Raw genomic sequence first — 16,299 nt, 5'->3', positions numbered from 1 at the left:
TGATGCATAGAGAGGCAGAATAGCTATCAACACAATTTCACATTTATATTTACAGCTTGTCAGGGTAATTGCACGAAAAGCCCTAAAGTATTGTGTAGTATTCATTTCTGCTAATGGTTAAAGAAGCATTAGGCGAGTTTCAACGCTACAAACTATATTTGACTAAATCCTGAGCCACTTAAAATTCAAAGGAACATTGAATAGAAAAACAAATGCGAAAACAATAACAATATTTACACAAGTATATAAAAGTAGGAACTTTGCAAGATGGTTCAGAACCATAAAATCTTGAGAAAATTATATACGTTGCATTCATATTGAACCAATAATTTCCTCGAAAAAAATCTCCCACGTAAGACTTGCTCATTCATCTTCTAATGCTGCTCACTCAACACTACAAAATGACAAAAGTAGCAAAGACTATTATTCAACATATAAGTCACATGGAAAAGATTAATGAAACTATTAACATTTGCTGCTGAAAGTAAGTGGTGTAACAAGCATTTCACACTGTACGGTTCTTGAAGAATACAAAGCCATCTGACAAGGTTATAGTGACGGCAGATGTTGCCGCTATGAAAATAAGGAAACATTTGTTTTGAATTCTACATGAACACCATATGTACGGAGGCGGAGTATCTGTGTGCTCGCTAGTATTGAAGGGGAGGGGGGGGGGGGAGGAGGAACAGTGGTATCAACATGTAAGTAATAACGTAAACAACTGAGTGTACATACAGGCAGATCGTCACAGACAGAAACTAAAACAGTAAAAATGGAATGAGTAACAAGAAAGACTACAAAATATGAGAGCAAGACAGGGGAAAAACAGTGTACTTAAAGAGCACGTGTGCTACATACAGTTTATAAAACAGCAAGCTTGGTGAAGTAGCATACACCAGTTACTGTTGCCACAGTTTTCAAATCTATTGTTCTCTTACCTGCAGTCCGATGTAAATAGTTTGCCACAAGGACTTCGCTCAAGAGCCGAGTTGTCTGAACAGTGTTCTTCTGGAAGGTATCATCTCATGACACTATCTCGCCCTGCAAGGTAGCAGGTTCACTCTTACCTGGTGTCCGTCCGAGGCTAATGATACCTGGATTGTTCTCAGCATTACAAGGGTTAAACAGAAACATTTGTTGGTGCGTTAACTCGCTACTAGCTTATAATTGCGCGACTCGATACGAATCCCCAACAGGGATATAAATGACTGAAGATACACGGCTGTTTTGATAGGGAAACTTCACTATGTCTATGGTATATTCTATAATGTCTTTCATAGTTCTGATGTAACTTCTTAATTCAAAGTCAGGGAAGGATAGTGTGAGCGAAGAGAACAAAACGGGTCAGAAATTTTTGTAGTTTTCTTAAAAACTGATCTTCGGCACTACTAAAAAACACACCTATTTTCATCGTGCCTCTGATACATCGTACCGATTTATTTTTATTTTATTAATCGTTCTGTTCCAGAAAGCTCTCATCAATCGTTAAATATTCTATAGCTGGGGATATCTTTATGGATTATGATAGAAAAAACGTAAAAAAATTCGTTTCATAATTAAAACTGTCACACAGCTGAGTAATTTTTCTTCAGCTGCAGCTCGAAATACATTTTGTGGCTACCATACTGGTGATAGCAGTTTTCAATTTTTTTTGTATAATCACTAGTATTCTCCTGTAAATGCTGAACAGGCATATTAAATAACCACGCTCACTGAAATTTTGCAATAACAGTGGTGATATCCGTGGTTATAAAAACTAGATAATAAACAGATAGGCGATGAGGAGTTTTACAATTGGTGCCTTTGCTAAAGGAAAAAGAAAAACTAAGCAATGATATTAGCACTCGTATTTAATGCAGAAGTTCTGACGTATAATGACCAAATATGTGTAATGTTAGAGACTTGCATGTTAGAAACATAAGCCTCTTCTTGTGAATGAGTCACAGCTATAATTTAATGAGAATAAATAAGTCAATTTGTTAGCAGAGTATCAAAATTATAACTGGGTATTGTGAATGAATCATTCTGCGGTAGTTGTTGTTGTTGTGGTCTTCAGTCCTGAGACTGGTTTGATGCAGTTCTCCATGCCACTCTATCCTGTGTAATCTTCTTCATCTCCCAGTAACTACTGCAACCCACATCCTTCTGAATCTGCTTAGTGTATTCATCACTTGGTCTCCCTCTACGATTTTTACCCTCCACGCTGCCTTCCAGTACTAAATTGGTGATCCCTTGATGCCTCAGAACATGTCCTACCAACCGTTCCCTTCTTCTAGTCAAGTTGTGCCACATACTCCTCCTCTCCCAAATTCTATTCGATACCTCTTCATTAGTTACGGCCGCCCGGAGTGACCTTGCGGTTCTAGGCGCTGCAGTCTGGTAGCGAGCGACCGCTACGGTCGCAGGTTCGAATCCTGCCTCGGGCATGGATGTGTATGAAGTCCTTAGGTTGCTTAGGTTTAATTAGTTCTAAGTTCTAGGCGACTGGTGACCTGAGAAGTTAAGTCGCATAGTGCTCAGAGCCATTTGAACCATTAGTTATGTGATCTACCCATATAATCTTCAGCATTCTTCGGTAGCACCACATCTCGAAAGCTTTTATTCTCTTCTTGTCCAAACTATTTATCGTTCATGTTTCACCTCCATACAAATACTTTCAGAAACGACTTCCTGACACTGAAATCAATACTCGATGTTAACAAATTTCTCTTATTCAGAAACGCTTTCCTTGCCATTGCCAGTCTACATTTTATATCCTCTCTACTTCGACCGTCATCAGTTATTTTGATCCCCAAATAGCAAAACTCCTTTACTACTTTAAGTGTCTCATTCCTTAATCTAATTCCCTCAGCATCACCCGATTTAATTCGACGTCGTTTTGCTTTTGTTGATGTTCATCTTATACCCTCCTTTCATGACACTGTCCATTCCGTTCAACTGCTCTTCCAAGTCCTTTGCTGTCTCTGACAGAATTACAATGTTATCGGTGAACCTCAAAGTTTTTATTTCTTCTCCATGGATTTTAATACCTACTCCGAACTTTTCTTTTGTTTCCTTTACTGCTTGCTCAATATACAGATTGAATAACATCGGGGAGAGGCTAAAACCCTTTCTCACTCCCTTCCCAACCACTGCTTCCGTTTCATGTCCCTCGACTCTTATAACTGCCATCTGCTTTCTGTACGAATTGTAAATAGCTTCCGCTTCCTGTATTTTACCCCTGTCACCTTTATATTTGAAAGAGAGTATTCCAGTCAACATTGTCAAAAGCTTTCTCTAAGTCTACAAATGTTAGAAACGTAGGTTTGCCTTTCCTTAATCTTTCTTCTAAGATAAGTCGTAGGGTCAGTATTCCCTCACGTGTTCCAACATTTCTACTGAATCCAAACTGATCTTCCCGAGGTCGGCTTCTACCAGTTTTTCTACTTGTCTGTAAAGAATTCGCGTCAGTATTTTGCAGCTGTGACTTATTAAACAGATAGTTTGGTAATTTTCACATCTGTCAACACCTGCTTTCTTTGGGATTGGAATTATTATATTCTTCTTCAAGTCTGAGGGTATTTCGCCTTTCTCATACATCTTGCTCACCAGATGGTAGAGTTTTGTCAGGACTGGCTCTCCCAAGGCTGTCCGTAGTTCTAATGGGATGTTTTCTACTCCTGGGGCCTTGTTTCGACTTAGGTCTTTGAGTTCTCTATCAAACTCTTTACACAGTATCATATCTCCCATTTCATCTTCATCTACCTCCTCTTCCATTTCCATAATATTGTCCTCAAGAACATCGCCCCTGTATAGACCCTCTATATACTCCTTCCACGTTTCTGCTTTCCCTTCTTTGCTTAGAACTGGGTTGCTATCTGAGCTCTTGATATTCATGCAAGTAGTTCTCTTTTCTCCAATGGTCTCTTTAATTTTCCTGTAGGTAGTATCTATCTTACCCCTCGTGAGATAAGCCTCTACATCCTTACGTTTGTCCTCTAGCCATCCCTGCTTAGCCATTTTGCACTTCCTGCCGATCTCATTTTTGAGACGTTTGTATTCCTTTTTGCCTGCTTCACATACTGCATTCTTGTATTTTTTCCTTTCATCAATTAAATTCAGTATCTCTTCTGTTACCCAAGGATTTATACTAGCCCTAATATTTTTACCTACTTGATCCTTTGCTGCCTTCATTATTTCATTCCTCAAAGTTACCCATTCTTCTTCTACTGTATTTCTTTCCCCCATTCCTGTCAATTGTTCCCTTCCCTGAAACTCTGTACAACCTCTGGTTCTCTCAGTTTATCCAGGTCCCATCTCCTTAAATTCCCACCTTTTTGCAGTTTCTTCAGTTTTAATCTACAGTTCATAACCAATATATTGTGGTCAGAGTCCACATCTGCCCATGAAAATGTCTTAAATTTAAAACCTGGTTCCTAAATCTCTGTCTTACCATTATATAATCTATCTGAAACCTTTTAGTATCTCCAGAGTTCTTCCATATATAGTAGTAGGTGATTATAATTGTATAGCTCATCAACTATTTGCGATCCTACATTAAATAAAGGCGCCTTTGAAATTTCTCAATATTACTGTGTTCTCCTGTACCTATCCATGTGTTCTAAAGTCAACCACTCGTCCCTCGTTAGGTTGTTTTCACAGTGTCTTTTTATCTCTTGGAGCCATGAAAAGTACAACCTTGATCCATTGATTATCTATTCGACTGCCCACATAACTTCACCATTATTTAATTTTCATTACATAATTTAGTCTTCCATAGTGCTTGGTTCGCTCACCAATTTATTTGTTTTCTTGACTCCCGAGTAGTTCCCAGCACGAATATTGGTGTTTCTCTTTGAGATATCCTCAATTTTTGAATCTTTCTAGCACTCAAAGTCAATGCATCGCTGCCACAAATCAAAACTGATAATATATATAGATTTCAAAATTCCAATTTCACGGACACGACATTTTAGTTTTGGAAAGTAAAACACTGAGTCAAGTTTATTCCTCTTGCTGTCCATTCTTTCGTTTCCTTCAGCTGCTCTAGATATGAAAACTTACTACCTAGCGCTGTAACACCATCGTTTATCTGCATAATTTATTCTTCGAAGTGTTCATTACAGGTTGTTATACTCTTATTACAATTGACTTAGAAGCCTAATTGCAAACTTACTCTGCTGAATTGTTTTATTATTTGTCGAAGTTTATCCACACATGTCTAGCAGTTATCGCGAATTATTGGCAGTTGACGTGCGGGCGCGACCTGGTAGCCTACAGTGTTCCAGGTGTGTCCCATAAGGGAGATCAGGCAATTTGGTGGCCAGAAAATCAGCTACATTTCGCTATCATGCTTCTCAAACCATCGTAGCACGATTCTGGTCTTATGACACCGACAGTTATACTGCTGCAAAACGCCATCAACCGTCGTGGAAGATAGGAAGCATGAAGATGGTTCAAATGGCTCCGAGTACTATGGGACTTAACAGCTATGGTCATCAGTCCCCTAGAACTTAGAACTACTTAAACCTAACTAACCTAAGGACAACACACAACACCCAATAATCACGAGGCAGAGATAATCCCTGACCCCGCCGGGATTCGAACCCGGGAATCCGGGCGCGGGAAGCCAGAACGCTACCGCACGACCACGAGATGCGGGCGAACCATGAAGAGAAGCAAGTGCTCCACAATAATGATCATATAATCCACACATGCCCGGGTGCTTTCTATTATTACCACGGGTCCCAGGGAAGACCGGGCTAATGTCGTCCATCGACTCAGGTCAGTGTTGCAGTGCATGTTTAGAACAATATGTGCCCTAGATAACGGAACATCTATATACGATTAATCCCACTAAGGAATTTTATTAATTAATATCGATTATCTCGTGCCCATTGCAGTCTACATAGGCACTCAGCTGCAGAACCCGTTGTTCAACAATGTGCGCTAACGATTTTCTCCAAAACAGTTTCAGCATCGTTCAACCACTTTATACAGATGCTCAGCCTTTTCCGACATACTCCTTCCTATGTGCCAGACCATCGTAACCAACCCTTTATCAAAATCGCTTAAGTCAGTGATTTCCCAATTTGCGACCCATACAATGATTCCTCATTTGTCTCTGCAACGCTTTCATACTTTTCTTACCACGTCAAATGCGTGCAACGTCATCAGCTGTTATCAACTCTTATGGTGTTCAGCGATGCAATGCTTTTAACTTGTCATTGAAATTTCTTGAGTGGGTTAATATAAGTTGCGTCAATGCTTTGTTTCTTAAGTACTGTTAGTATAGATCTAACTGAAATCGAGTCACAATCTTTATCAGCATCTATAGATCTTCATCAAGATGTTAATTAACAGTAAATGCTGTGTTCTTCATTCTCAGTCAAGATTTACAATCGACGAGTTGTGCTATATCCACCTTTAAAGCCAGATTGTTCCTGTGCTTGATTAAACGCAATGATTTTGTTTACTATTATTAATGAAAACTGAAATCTTGTAAATTATTTAGCTGAAAACTAATAACACTTTATTTTCGGCCATGTTCTTTACTGAGAAATTGTCAGTTATTCGCATTGTTCCAATTTAACGTTTTTAATATACTTTATACCAAGCGAATTTCACAACTGTCTTATATTGTTCCCTTTATTCCATGAATGTACTATATTTAGTATTCATCAGTAACCAACCTACAATGTATAAAGTTCGTTTCTAACACATTATCAGTCAGGAAGTTGGACTGCCACAAACGCATCAAGAATAAAAACAGTGTCTTTATATCACGTAACACAGTTGACTGCGTCTGTTTCCATTTGTAGATAAGTGAGACAACAAATTTAAGCTAAAATATCATAAAATTGGAGAATCTTTCAACGAGACACAAAACAAATTCATCTACATAATTTTTAGTCAGTCGGGCTTCGAGAATCTTACCTGGGCCAGACAACGGGTGCTACTCACCCCATCAAACAGGATTGCTCTCGAAGTCCGTCGTTAACAATGATCTCCGCTGCCAGAAGTCATCGTAGATTTTTCTCCCTGACTCTGTCTCTGGCTGATATCCAGGGTCGTTAATTCCCGCAACAGCTTAGAGTGTTCATCATTAGTGAAGTTATTCTGAATAAGACTTTCCGGCTTTATTTTCGACCCAAGCTCTAAGTGCTATCTTATTTAACCTAAACCCGAACTGTCGTCATCCGCGGACCCAGACTTTTCAGCCAGAGGTCATTGCCGAACTTAACGTCCAGCAAGTGGTCATTCCCGAGTTGGCTTTAGGCAGGACTTTTTTTTTGTACAACCAGTGCCCTCAGCTCTTAGTGCAGTCTTGCCTTATTTTGATCCAGAATCACTTTTTACCTATTCTGTTACTTCTTAGCTTCTAATTACCTACCATCGGAGCGGGAATGTGTTTCGTTAAGTAAACTTATTATATCTTGGCCTTTCTTGTACGGCTCAGCACCACAGTTCAATAACCAGTTTAAATAAAACAGTAATAAGAAATACTTTTTAGATCCTCTTTGTATTGTAGCGACATGGGATCATGTCAGCGCCCAATGGCGAAGTCGAGGCACTTGATGACAATCACTGGCTCAGCAGTTACACGATGCCACTCGCTTTGCAACTACTACCAAGAGACAGGGAGGAATAAATATCATTTCGAGATGTGTTAATAGCCCTTGGCAGGCCGCGTGCTTGACCTCAGCTGCAACAAGACCTGCATTGTTGTGTATGAAAACTGGCGGCCCAGCTAGGGCGCAGCATGGACATGTTGCGACAACTGGGCATCAGCGTCTGCTGTGTGTAGGCTGCCACTGCGAGGCTGCCAACTTTCTTCCATCATCCCGATGGGACTGTCAGCCGAGTGTCTAACCACGGACTGTATGGTATTAAGCCACTATGGTCGGACAGAACCAGCCACCACCCTCTGGCCACCGGTCCCACTTTCGACCCTGTGCCACACGCTGGTTCTAGTTATGAGAGCGGGGTCACAGCCACCTGATGCAGCACCGAGGCAGTACAGTGCGCTGCTAGCTAGGTCACTGCCGAGCCGTACTGACAGAGAGCACTGATTCTAGTCGGACAACTGCCACTCCGTCCTGGCCAGAAACTCACCGCCTACCGCCTTATCTATGCCCATCCATCTTAGAAGTAAATTTGTCACCGGTAGTTCTGCATCTACCACCTACCATCCACCTCCATCAGAGAACCGTTCGCCTATACCAAGTCCATGCTTCTACAAGTGGTGCCACTAGACCTATTGGAGGTTGGAATGATAACGATGACAGCGGCAGTGGAGAATTGGCCTTCGACGAAAATGTACAAGTAAGTGTGTGGGGCTGCATGGGCACATATGGAAGATTTTGCCTGTTCTGTTTTCTTCTCCTGGGTATATTTTACATTTCTGTTAGTAATAGTTGTGCAAATTGGCAGTAAGTGATAAAGTGTCAACTCAAGAAACAATTCATCACTTGCTGCATTAGGTAACTCAAGTGCAGGCTGATAATGTGTATTTATATAGGGAGCTACACAGACTTATCGAAGAAAGAAGGGAACAGCCAATTTCTAACATGTCCCCCTCAGTCTTAGACGCAAGTATGGCATCATTAGTGGCTACACTGTGGTGTAAATCTGGGGAATATTAGGGATTTTAAAGGACGATCAGTTGTTAAGTATGGCTTGACTATAATTAGAGGGTGATGATAGGGAGTATTGTGATGTGTCACGAGGAGTTTCGAAATAGTCAGTCCTTCCAGGATCTGCAGGATGGACCAGTACACCTTTTTACATTATCGGAAACAACTAAAAAACAGGTGAGTTTGTGGAGAGTTTTATGGATCACATAAGGAAGATAAACATTAATATATATGAACTGATAGGTGACGATAATTCTGGTAGGGCAGAGGCAGAACAAAGGGTGCTGGAAGGTTTTTTGTGAGATTTGTCTGCTGAGACGGCGTGTAAAGTGTGCGTAGAGTTTACACAGACTTTAAACGAGGCCGTAACAGTCGCAGTGGCTTTGGCTATGATAGCAAGCCTAGAGACAGGAAATTATGTTTTAATATCGAGTTCAAGTGTTATCGATGTATTTAGCTAGGTCATCTCCAATGATATTGCAGAAAGTTTCAATGTAAGAGTGTAAATAGGTTGGACTCTGAACGAGACTGACAGCACAGGGACACGCAAACATCAGGATGAGGTTCTGGGGTGGATCTCTCGCCCCAACGTTAAATCAAACTTGGAACAGTACAGACACTGTGCAGCGCTCCCAGCGAATGTCAGCGGGAGGCACCCTACGCTAACTCAGTGGCAGACTACTTCTCTGACCAGCTGTGTAAGAAACTGAATGCGCAAGTTTTTGCTAGATACAGATTCGCAGGTATCCGAAGTCAGTCAGGCATACTTGATATAAGAAATCAGAACCCAACTAGTTGTAGGCTACGTGGTGCAGCAATTTGTAGATTTTCGAGTGCAGATATCACTCACCTGTAAGGATTGTCGATTCGAATGTTTCCTTCTTCATTCCTACCTGGTGGCAAAGGGAGCCCTGAGGAGATTCCTTACACGAGATAAGAGATACCAGACAAAAAGTCCAAAACACTGCTCCCCACTCTGGAGTTGCTACAAAGCCGGGCCAAGTGAGTTACCGTCTGTCCCAAAAATCTACTATGTACAGCACCAGGCTCGTCCGAGGTCAACCTGTTCAGTACACAGAAACCGGCATTTGAGTGTTCTAGGCAGGTAATCGTAAGCAAAAAATGTCAAATTGGCTGTTTCCTGAAGCGTGTCCCGCAGTCATCATCCATACCAGTTATGGCCACGGGCACACTGGTAGCACAATGTGTTTAGAACTACGAGGGCAAGTGATGATGATTAATGGCATCAGCTGCACAATTTCTGAACGGATTTTTATCCGCCACCTTCCCCAAAGCCTAAAAAATGAACGGATCAGGGGTCGATTTAACGTTCTCTCAATTTTGAGCGACTGCCGCCTGACAGCCACCGATCCAAAGCTGACCCTGGGGCGCCACCGCCACAGGACAGCTCCTCCTGACTGCAATTACGAGACCAGAGGCGCCTCCGAATGACACACCACTTGGACAGTTCAATGTGCTGCTACCGAGGTCGTTGCCGAGCCACGGAGATGGAAAGCGCTGACTCCGACTTACCGTTTCCAGTCCGTCTCAGGCAGAGGTTTACTGCCACTCACCTCCTGTGGGCGCTGTCTCTCCTCTTGTCCAACTTAAAAACCATTGAATTATTTGCTGCCACTTGCTGTCTTCATCTTCTACAACTACTCTCCACTCCCACCAAAGAACCACTAGTCCACACCCTTCCTCCACCATTATAGTACATTATAGGAAAGCACTTAGAACTTAGATTTTTTGTTTCGTGATTCTTACATCTGTTTCTAGCGTAATAATGCTAATAAAAGACATTTAACTTAGATTTTACATTACTTTTCGAATTTAAATAAATGTATTTCTTAATTCTCTTAATAATTACAGTGATTCATGTTTGGAAGTTCTTCGTCACGATCAGTTTTCATCATGTGGATGAGAAATGGGATCCATAGACAATTTCATGGTTAGTCTACTGGCGTTCCGGTGGTGTTATGAACCGAGATGTACTCCTGCATTTTACGAACTCACGCGGTTGCGTTCACTTGACGCGGTCACTCCAGTGAATGTCACAACTACATATCGCCATAAAACGATACATTCGTATTATCTAAGAGATCGTCTGCGTAGGGGAGTAGCGCAAGGTTCTTGTTCCAGAACTCCATCCTCTCTGCGTCCTTATCATAGGCAAGTGTGAAGTTGGTCTGCATCAGCAAGTAACTGCGGTTTGTGTTGTCGTACGGCTCCCACACCACAGGGTCTGCCTCTGGGGTCGGATTACTGAAAACAAAGGAAAAGCTGATGTTGACTCCGTCTAGATCGAAGAGGATATTAAATTTTACAAATTTTAATTCATTTCTTCTGATTCAGTCGTTATCGTAGATAAACAAGAGACTTAAATGTCTCAGGGAAAAATATAAGGTCTAAAAAAAATTACTAGTAAAAATTTCATTTCAATTTTATCTGTTGACACTAAATTACTGTTAATTATTTGCGTATTTTCATTTCTGACGCCTGCTACACTCAATGTTCTTAGTACTATGTGTTATGTATTCCTATAACAGCCCCTGTCTGTAGACTTCAGCGAATTACTTCTGGGTATCGTAACACAAGTGCCACCAACCTGTACTCTCCTCTAATAAAGATTTTAAATGCACTTGTTTCCAATATACGTTATCTGAGTACTTAATTCCCGTCGTTCTTCCTAACATGATAAATGTAACACTCGCACTTTACTTTCAGGCAGTCAAATATTCCAGGTATTATACGTGCACTCACTGAAATATCCCTCAGAAGGTTTAGTAATGACAGGGGAAACTCCCAACGAAGCCCGCTCAGATATACTGGTAAGAAGGCTCAGTGGATAGCCCTTCAAAAACTGAACAAAGATCAAGCAAGAAACCAGGAAGAAGGTGTAATGAAATTTTTGCGTACATAGTTCCTCGTAGTCAGCGCGTACACAACTTTCCCAATAGAGCGCGCCCCGCTAAGCACAACAGCGCAGGCGCAGCGCTCGTCCGTCTCTGCACAACGAGATGGCGCTGTCTTAGAGACGGACCAACTGCTGCTTCCGCTAATCCGCGTATTAATATGTAACGCAGCCAATGAGATTGCTATTAACGTAGAACCTTTTCTCCTTGTGGATCACACTCGCGCAGTGATACCTGAACGCGCAAGGTATTATAACGAGTGTACAGACCTCCGATTAGTCAGTCTGCATCAGTCTGCATTTATCTGCACCTGTCTGTACCAGTATGCATTAGTCTGCACTAGTCTATAGTCAAGTGCCAGTCTGCGCCTAATAAGAGTACCATATTCCTGTACATAGCCATGAAGATAGATGAATAGACTCTTTGTCAAGTATCAGAGACATTTCAGAATAAGATTAACATAACAAGACCAAAGGAACTTCAGATTGTCAATTGTAAATAGCATCCAGAAACCAGTTAAGATATTTTTATGCTTATTATTTTAATAAATCAGGGTGAAAATTAATCAAGTTCTGTTTAAAGTTGGTCACCGTCTATCTACTACTCTAAGAGTGCAAGTGGAATTTCTATCGTCTTACCTAACGGCAGAATATAAACACGCCACGATAAGACCACGAGACATATTGCTGACACTCGCCTACTTCGTTAGAGCGACAAGTCAAATAATCTGATGGTGTGTGTACCGAAGATCTTACAGTACGCACACCACAGAACTATGAAAAATACAAAATATAAACCATTGAACGGTCGAAGGATAAGAAGTGCAGCAACATAGAGCACATAGAACAGCCCGGCAGAGCGACCGCATCGTGGTAGAATGGTAAAACTTCATTCGTGCCAATATATATATTATGAAAAAATGTAAAATATATACATTGAAAGGTGCAAGGATATATACAATATAACACCGTGGCCGTTCTATCACGATGCGGTCGCTCTTCCAGGCTGCCCTATATAGTTGCACTTCTTATGCTTGCACCGTTCAGTGTTTATATTTTGCATTTTTTCGTAGTTCATCACACCTTCTTTCTGTTTTTTTGCTTGATCTGTGTTCAGATTCTGACGGGATGTCCACTGTTCCCTTTTATATATGTATTGAATTTGTGTCTGTGTCGTGGTGTAACGTCCGCCTGCAACAGTGAGGTGTAAGGAAGCGACTTAAAATGAAAGTTCATTCTGCACAAGTACTCTATTAGCAGCAGGCTTTCGAACAGGAACCGCAAACATTTGATAACAACGCGACAAGTCAAGCGAATCCTCCGTTGGTAAACACGTCTTGTGTGTCACACACGACATTAGTGACAGTAGGTATGTCATACATTAGGAGTCTTTTAACGTCACACCTAATTTGTACCCCTGGCAAGTGAGTGAGGTATGACTCCTTGCCCGATATAGGTGTTCGTATGAATGTGAATGTAACCACTTCCAAGAAATGATGAAAACATAATAGTTTGTCACATAAGCAACAAATGAATGGAACAATTTCACTATCACTCAGTTTCTTTGTGCTCTCTCAGAATACACGTTTTTAACGTTTTTGAAGTTGCGTTCGGTTTTGGAAGCTTTGACTGTTGAATTCCTTTGTTGTAACATAGTTCACTCCTGTTTATTTGTTGTTTTCATTTCTGTGAGATGTCTATGTGGTTTCTCGCCTGTTCTCACTATTTATCACGTATACTTCCGACGGTAACGTATACTTACCACATGACTCATATTCTATAACCAGTGTATAGTATGACAACTACCAAGACTACAAAAAGGAAACAAACACTTCCATGACGGATGGGAAGTTCATAATGTTGTGGAAAAATAAAATAAAAGGCGCGAGGGAGTTCTAAGCACAGCTTGTCCGCTTCACAGTCCAACACGGTGACCACGTAATCACGACTCTGGGCAGTTAATTTCCTTTCAGTATTCCTAAATTTCTAAACTTGGACCTTTCACTGTTTCTGTTTTGTATTTTTTCACACTTCAGCACACTTTCTTCCTGTTCTCATGCGTGATCTGTGTTCAGTTTTTCACAGGCTATCTAGAGGCCCATCTTACCACTCAATCGGAGACGGATGTGATGGGGAGTTTCCTTGTAAGAATATTGCGCAAACGGTTGTCAAATGTATGATATTTTTTGTGGTAAATAACTGGTTGCGTAGCATTCTCAGTGCCAATTGAAGAGACAGATGTACGTTGGTTTCACAACAGATAATCTCAGAAGTTTGTTGTTGTTGTGGTCTTCAATGCGAATACTGGTTTGACGCAGTTCTCAACGCTACTGTATCTTGAGCAAGCCTTTTTGTCTCCACATAACTGCTGAACCTGCTTACTTGCTCTCTTGATATCACTCTGCAATCCCCCCCCCTCCCCCCCATATCCCTTCAATATTAAACTGAAGATTTCCTGATGTCTCAGAATTAGTCATATTAAACAGTCTCTTCTTTTCGTCAAATTATGCCACACATTATTGCCCCAATTTTATTCAATACCTCCTCATTAGTAGTGAGAACTACCCAGCTAATCTTCAGCATTCTTCTGTAGCATCACATTTCCAAAGCTTCTATTCTCTTTTTGTCTGATCTACTTTTCCTCCATGTTTTACTTCCATACAAGAATACATTCCAAATATCTTCGAAAACTGCAATTTATATCGAGGTTAACAAATTTCTCTTCTTCAGAAACACGTTTCTTGCCGTTGGCAATCTACATTTGACATACTCTCTACTTTGATCATTATCAGTAATTTTGCCGTCCAAAGAGCAAAAATCATCTCTTACTTTCATTGTCCCATTTCTTAGCTTAGTTCCTGCAGTACCGCCTGATTTAATTCAACTACATTCAAATACCGTTGTTTTGCTTTTGTTAATGTTCATCTTATATCTTCCTTACGAGAGACTGTCTATTGCACGCGACTGCACTTCTAAATCCTTTACTGTTTGACAAAATTACAATGTCACTAGCAAACGTCTGAGTTCTTACTTATTCTACTTGAACTTTAACTTCTCCTTCACATTTTTCTTTTGCTTCCTTTACTGCTTGTTCTATGTACGGTATGAATAACATTGCACATAGACTACAGCTCTGTCTCTCTCTCTTTCAATCACCTCTTCCCTTTCATGCCCTTCGAGTCTTATAATTCGCTTCTGGTTTCTTTCACTTACCGCATTTTATCCCTTCTATCTTCTGAATTTCAAAGAGTGTATTCCATTCAACATTGTCAAAAGTTTTCCATAAAAGCTATGAACACAGTTTTGCCTCCCTTTAACCTTTCTTCCAAGTTAAGTCATAAAGTCTGCACTCCCCCGTATGTTAGAGCATTGTCTATTTATCTATTGGATCCTCTGCTGGCAAACTGAACGTCCCCGAGGTTGGCTCTGAAATTTTTTTCATTCTTCTGTAAATTATTTGTGTTAGTATTTTGCAACCATGAATTATTAAGCTGATATTTCGGTAATATTCACACCGTATTTGTAGCCAATAAACAGATTGTCATAATACTTAGCCGGCCAGTAGTGGTTCTAGGTGCTACAGTATGGAACCGCGTGACCACTACCGTCGCAGGTTCGAATCCTGCCTCGGGCTTGGATGTGTGTCATATCCTGAGGTTAGTTAGGTTTAAGTAGTTCTAGGGACTGATGCCCTGTTAAGTCCCATAGTGCTCAGAGCCAATTGAACCATTTTGTAATAACACTCATAAAGTATGTTTTTCTTAACGGAACAGTGCCTATTGACACTAGCAAACTGAAACCTGACTAAATTAGAATGTTACTGTCGTTCGTTGCAGAATTCCAGTGAGAGTCTTTTACGAGATATCTTATTTTGAAAAATTTACGCACCGACCTAATTTGTGCATTTTAACTTGCTTCGTTGCTAGGTACGATGGTATGTTTGCTTACAGTGTGCTTGTGTGTCCCTTGAGTGCATTGCGACTTGCTAGTCGGCTAGTGTGTGAGAGTCCAAGCAGTAGCTCTTGAGACGACGATGGGATTTACCAGTGCAGAAAACGCATGGTCATAGTGTGTGGAGAGTGTCAGAAAAACGAAGTTCGTTCTTGTACGTTATATGCAGCAAGATATCCCAATAGACGTCAATCATCTCGGCAGTTATTTATCAACCCCTTCAACGTGTTACGTGGAGATGGAAGTGTAACACCTAGACAACGAAACAGAAGGAAACGATTGAAGACTGAATAGGTTGAAATTATTCTTCTTGGTACAGTTGCATTTAGTTCCCGCGGAATATCGTGAGGATGTGTATGAGTTAGGCAAGTGACCTACGCTTTCTCCGTTGACATGGGTTGCACTCCATTCACATCAGAGGACCAGTTCAAATGGCTCTGAGCACTATGGGACTTAACATCTCAGGTCTTCAGCCCCCTAGAACTTAGAACTACTTAAACCTAACGAACCTAAGGACAACACACACACCCAAGCCCGAGACAGGATTCGAAAGTACGACCGTAGCAGTCGCGCGGTTCCAGACTGAAGCGCCTAGAACCGCTCGGCCACCGCGGCCGGCAGAGGACCAGTACCTTGGCCAGCCCGTTCCCTGGATTTGACGTCTGTAGACTTTTTTCTGTTGGGAAAGCTGAAAGACACTGTCTACAAGGACATTCTAAATACGCCCGATGGTATGAAATTACGTATGCTCAGACATATCCGCTAAAATGCTAACACGTATGCAGCTGTCGTTCCATACGAGTCTTGTCAGTCGTCTCG

The 16,299-nt window shown here is 41.1% G+C and overlaps 1 protein-coding gene across 1 annotated transcript in view; it reads right to left on the bottom strand.

Moving 5' to 3' along the window:
- Positions 1–10,360: 10,360 nt before the first annotated feature.
- The window catches only part of LOC126354062 (cholinesterase-like), an 87,369-nt gene continuing 81,430 nt past the window's right edge, over positions 10,361–16,299 (bottom strand). Inside the window, exon 10 of the mRNA XM_050003429.1 lies at positions 10,361–10,880. Coding sequence (XP_049859386.1) covers positions 10,676–10,880 — 205 coding nt within the window. The 3' untranslated portion in view covers positions 10,361–10,675. The remainder of the gene's footprint in view (positions 10,881–16,299) is intronic.

This window comes from Schistocerca gregaria, chromosome 3, assembly GCF_023897955.1.
Source record: "Schistocerca gregaria isolate iqSchGreg1 chromosome 3, iqSchGreg1.2, whole genome shotgun sequence".
NCBI lineage: Eukaryota > Metazoa > Arthropoda > Insecta > Orthoptera > Acrididae > Schistocerca > Schistocerca gregaria.
The sequence above is the reverse complement of the archived record's forward strand: the minus strand, read 5'-3'. Positions and strand labels throughout refer to the sequence as shown.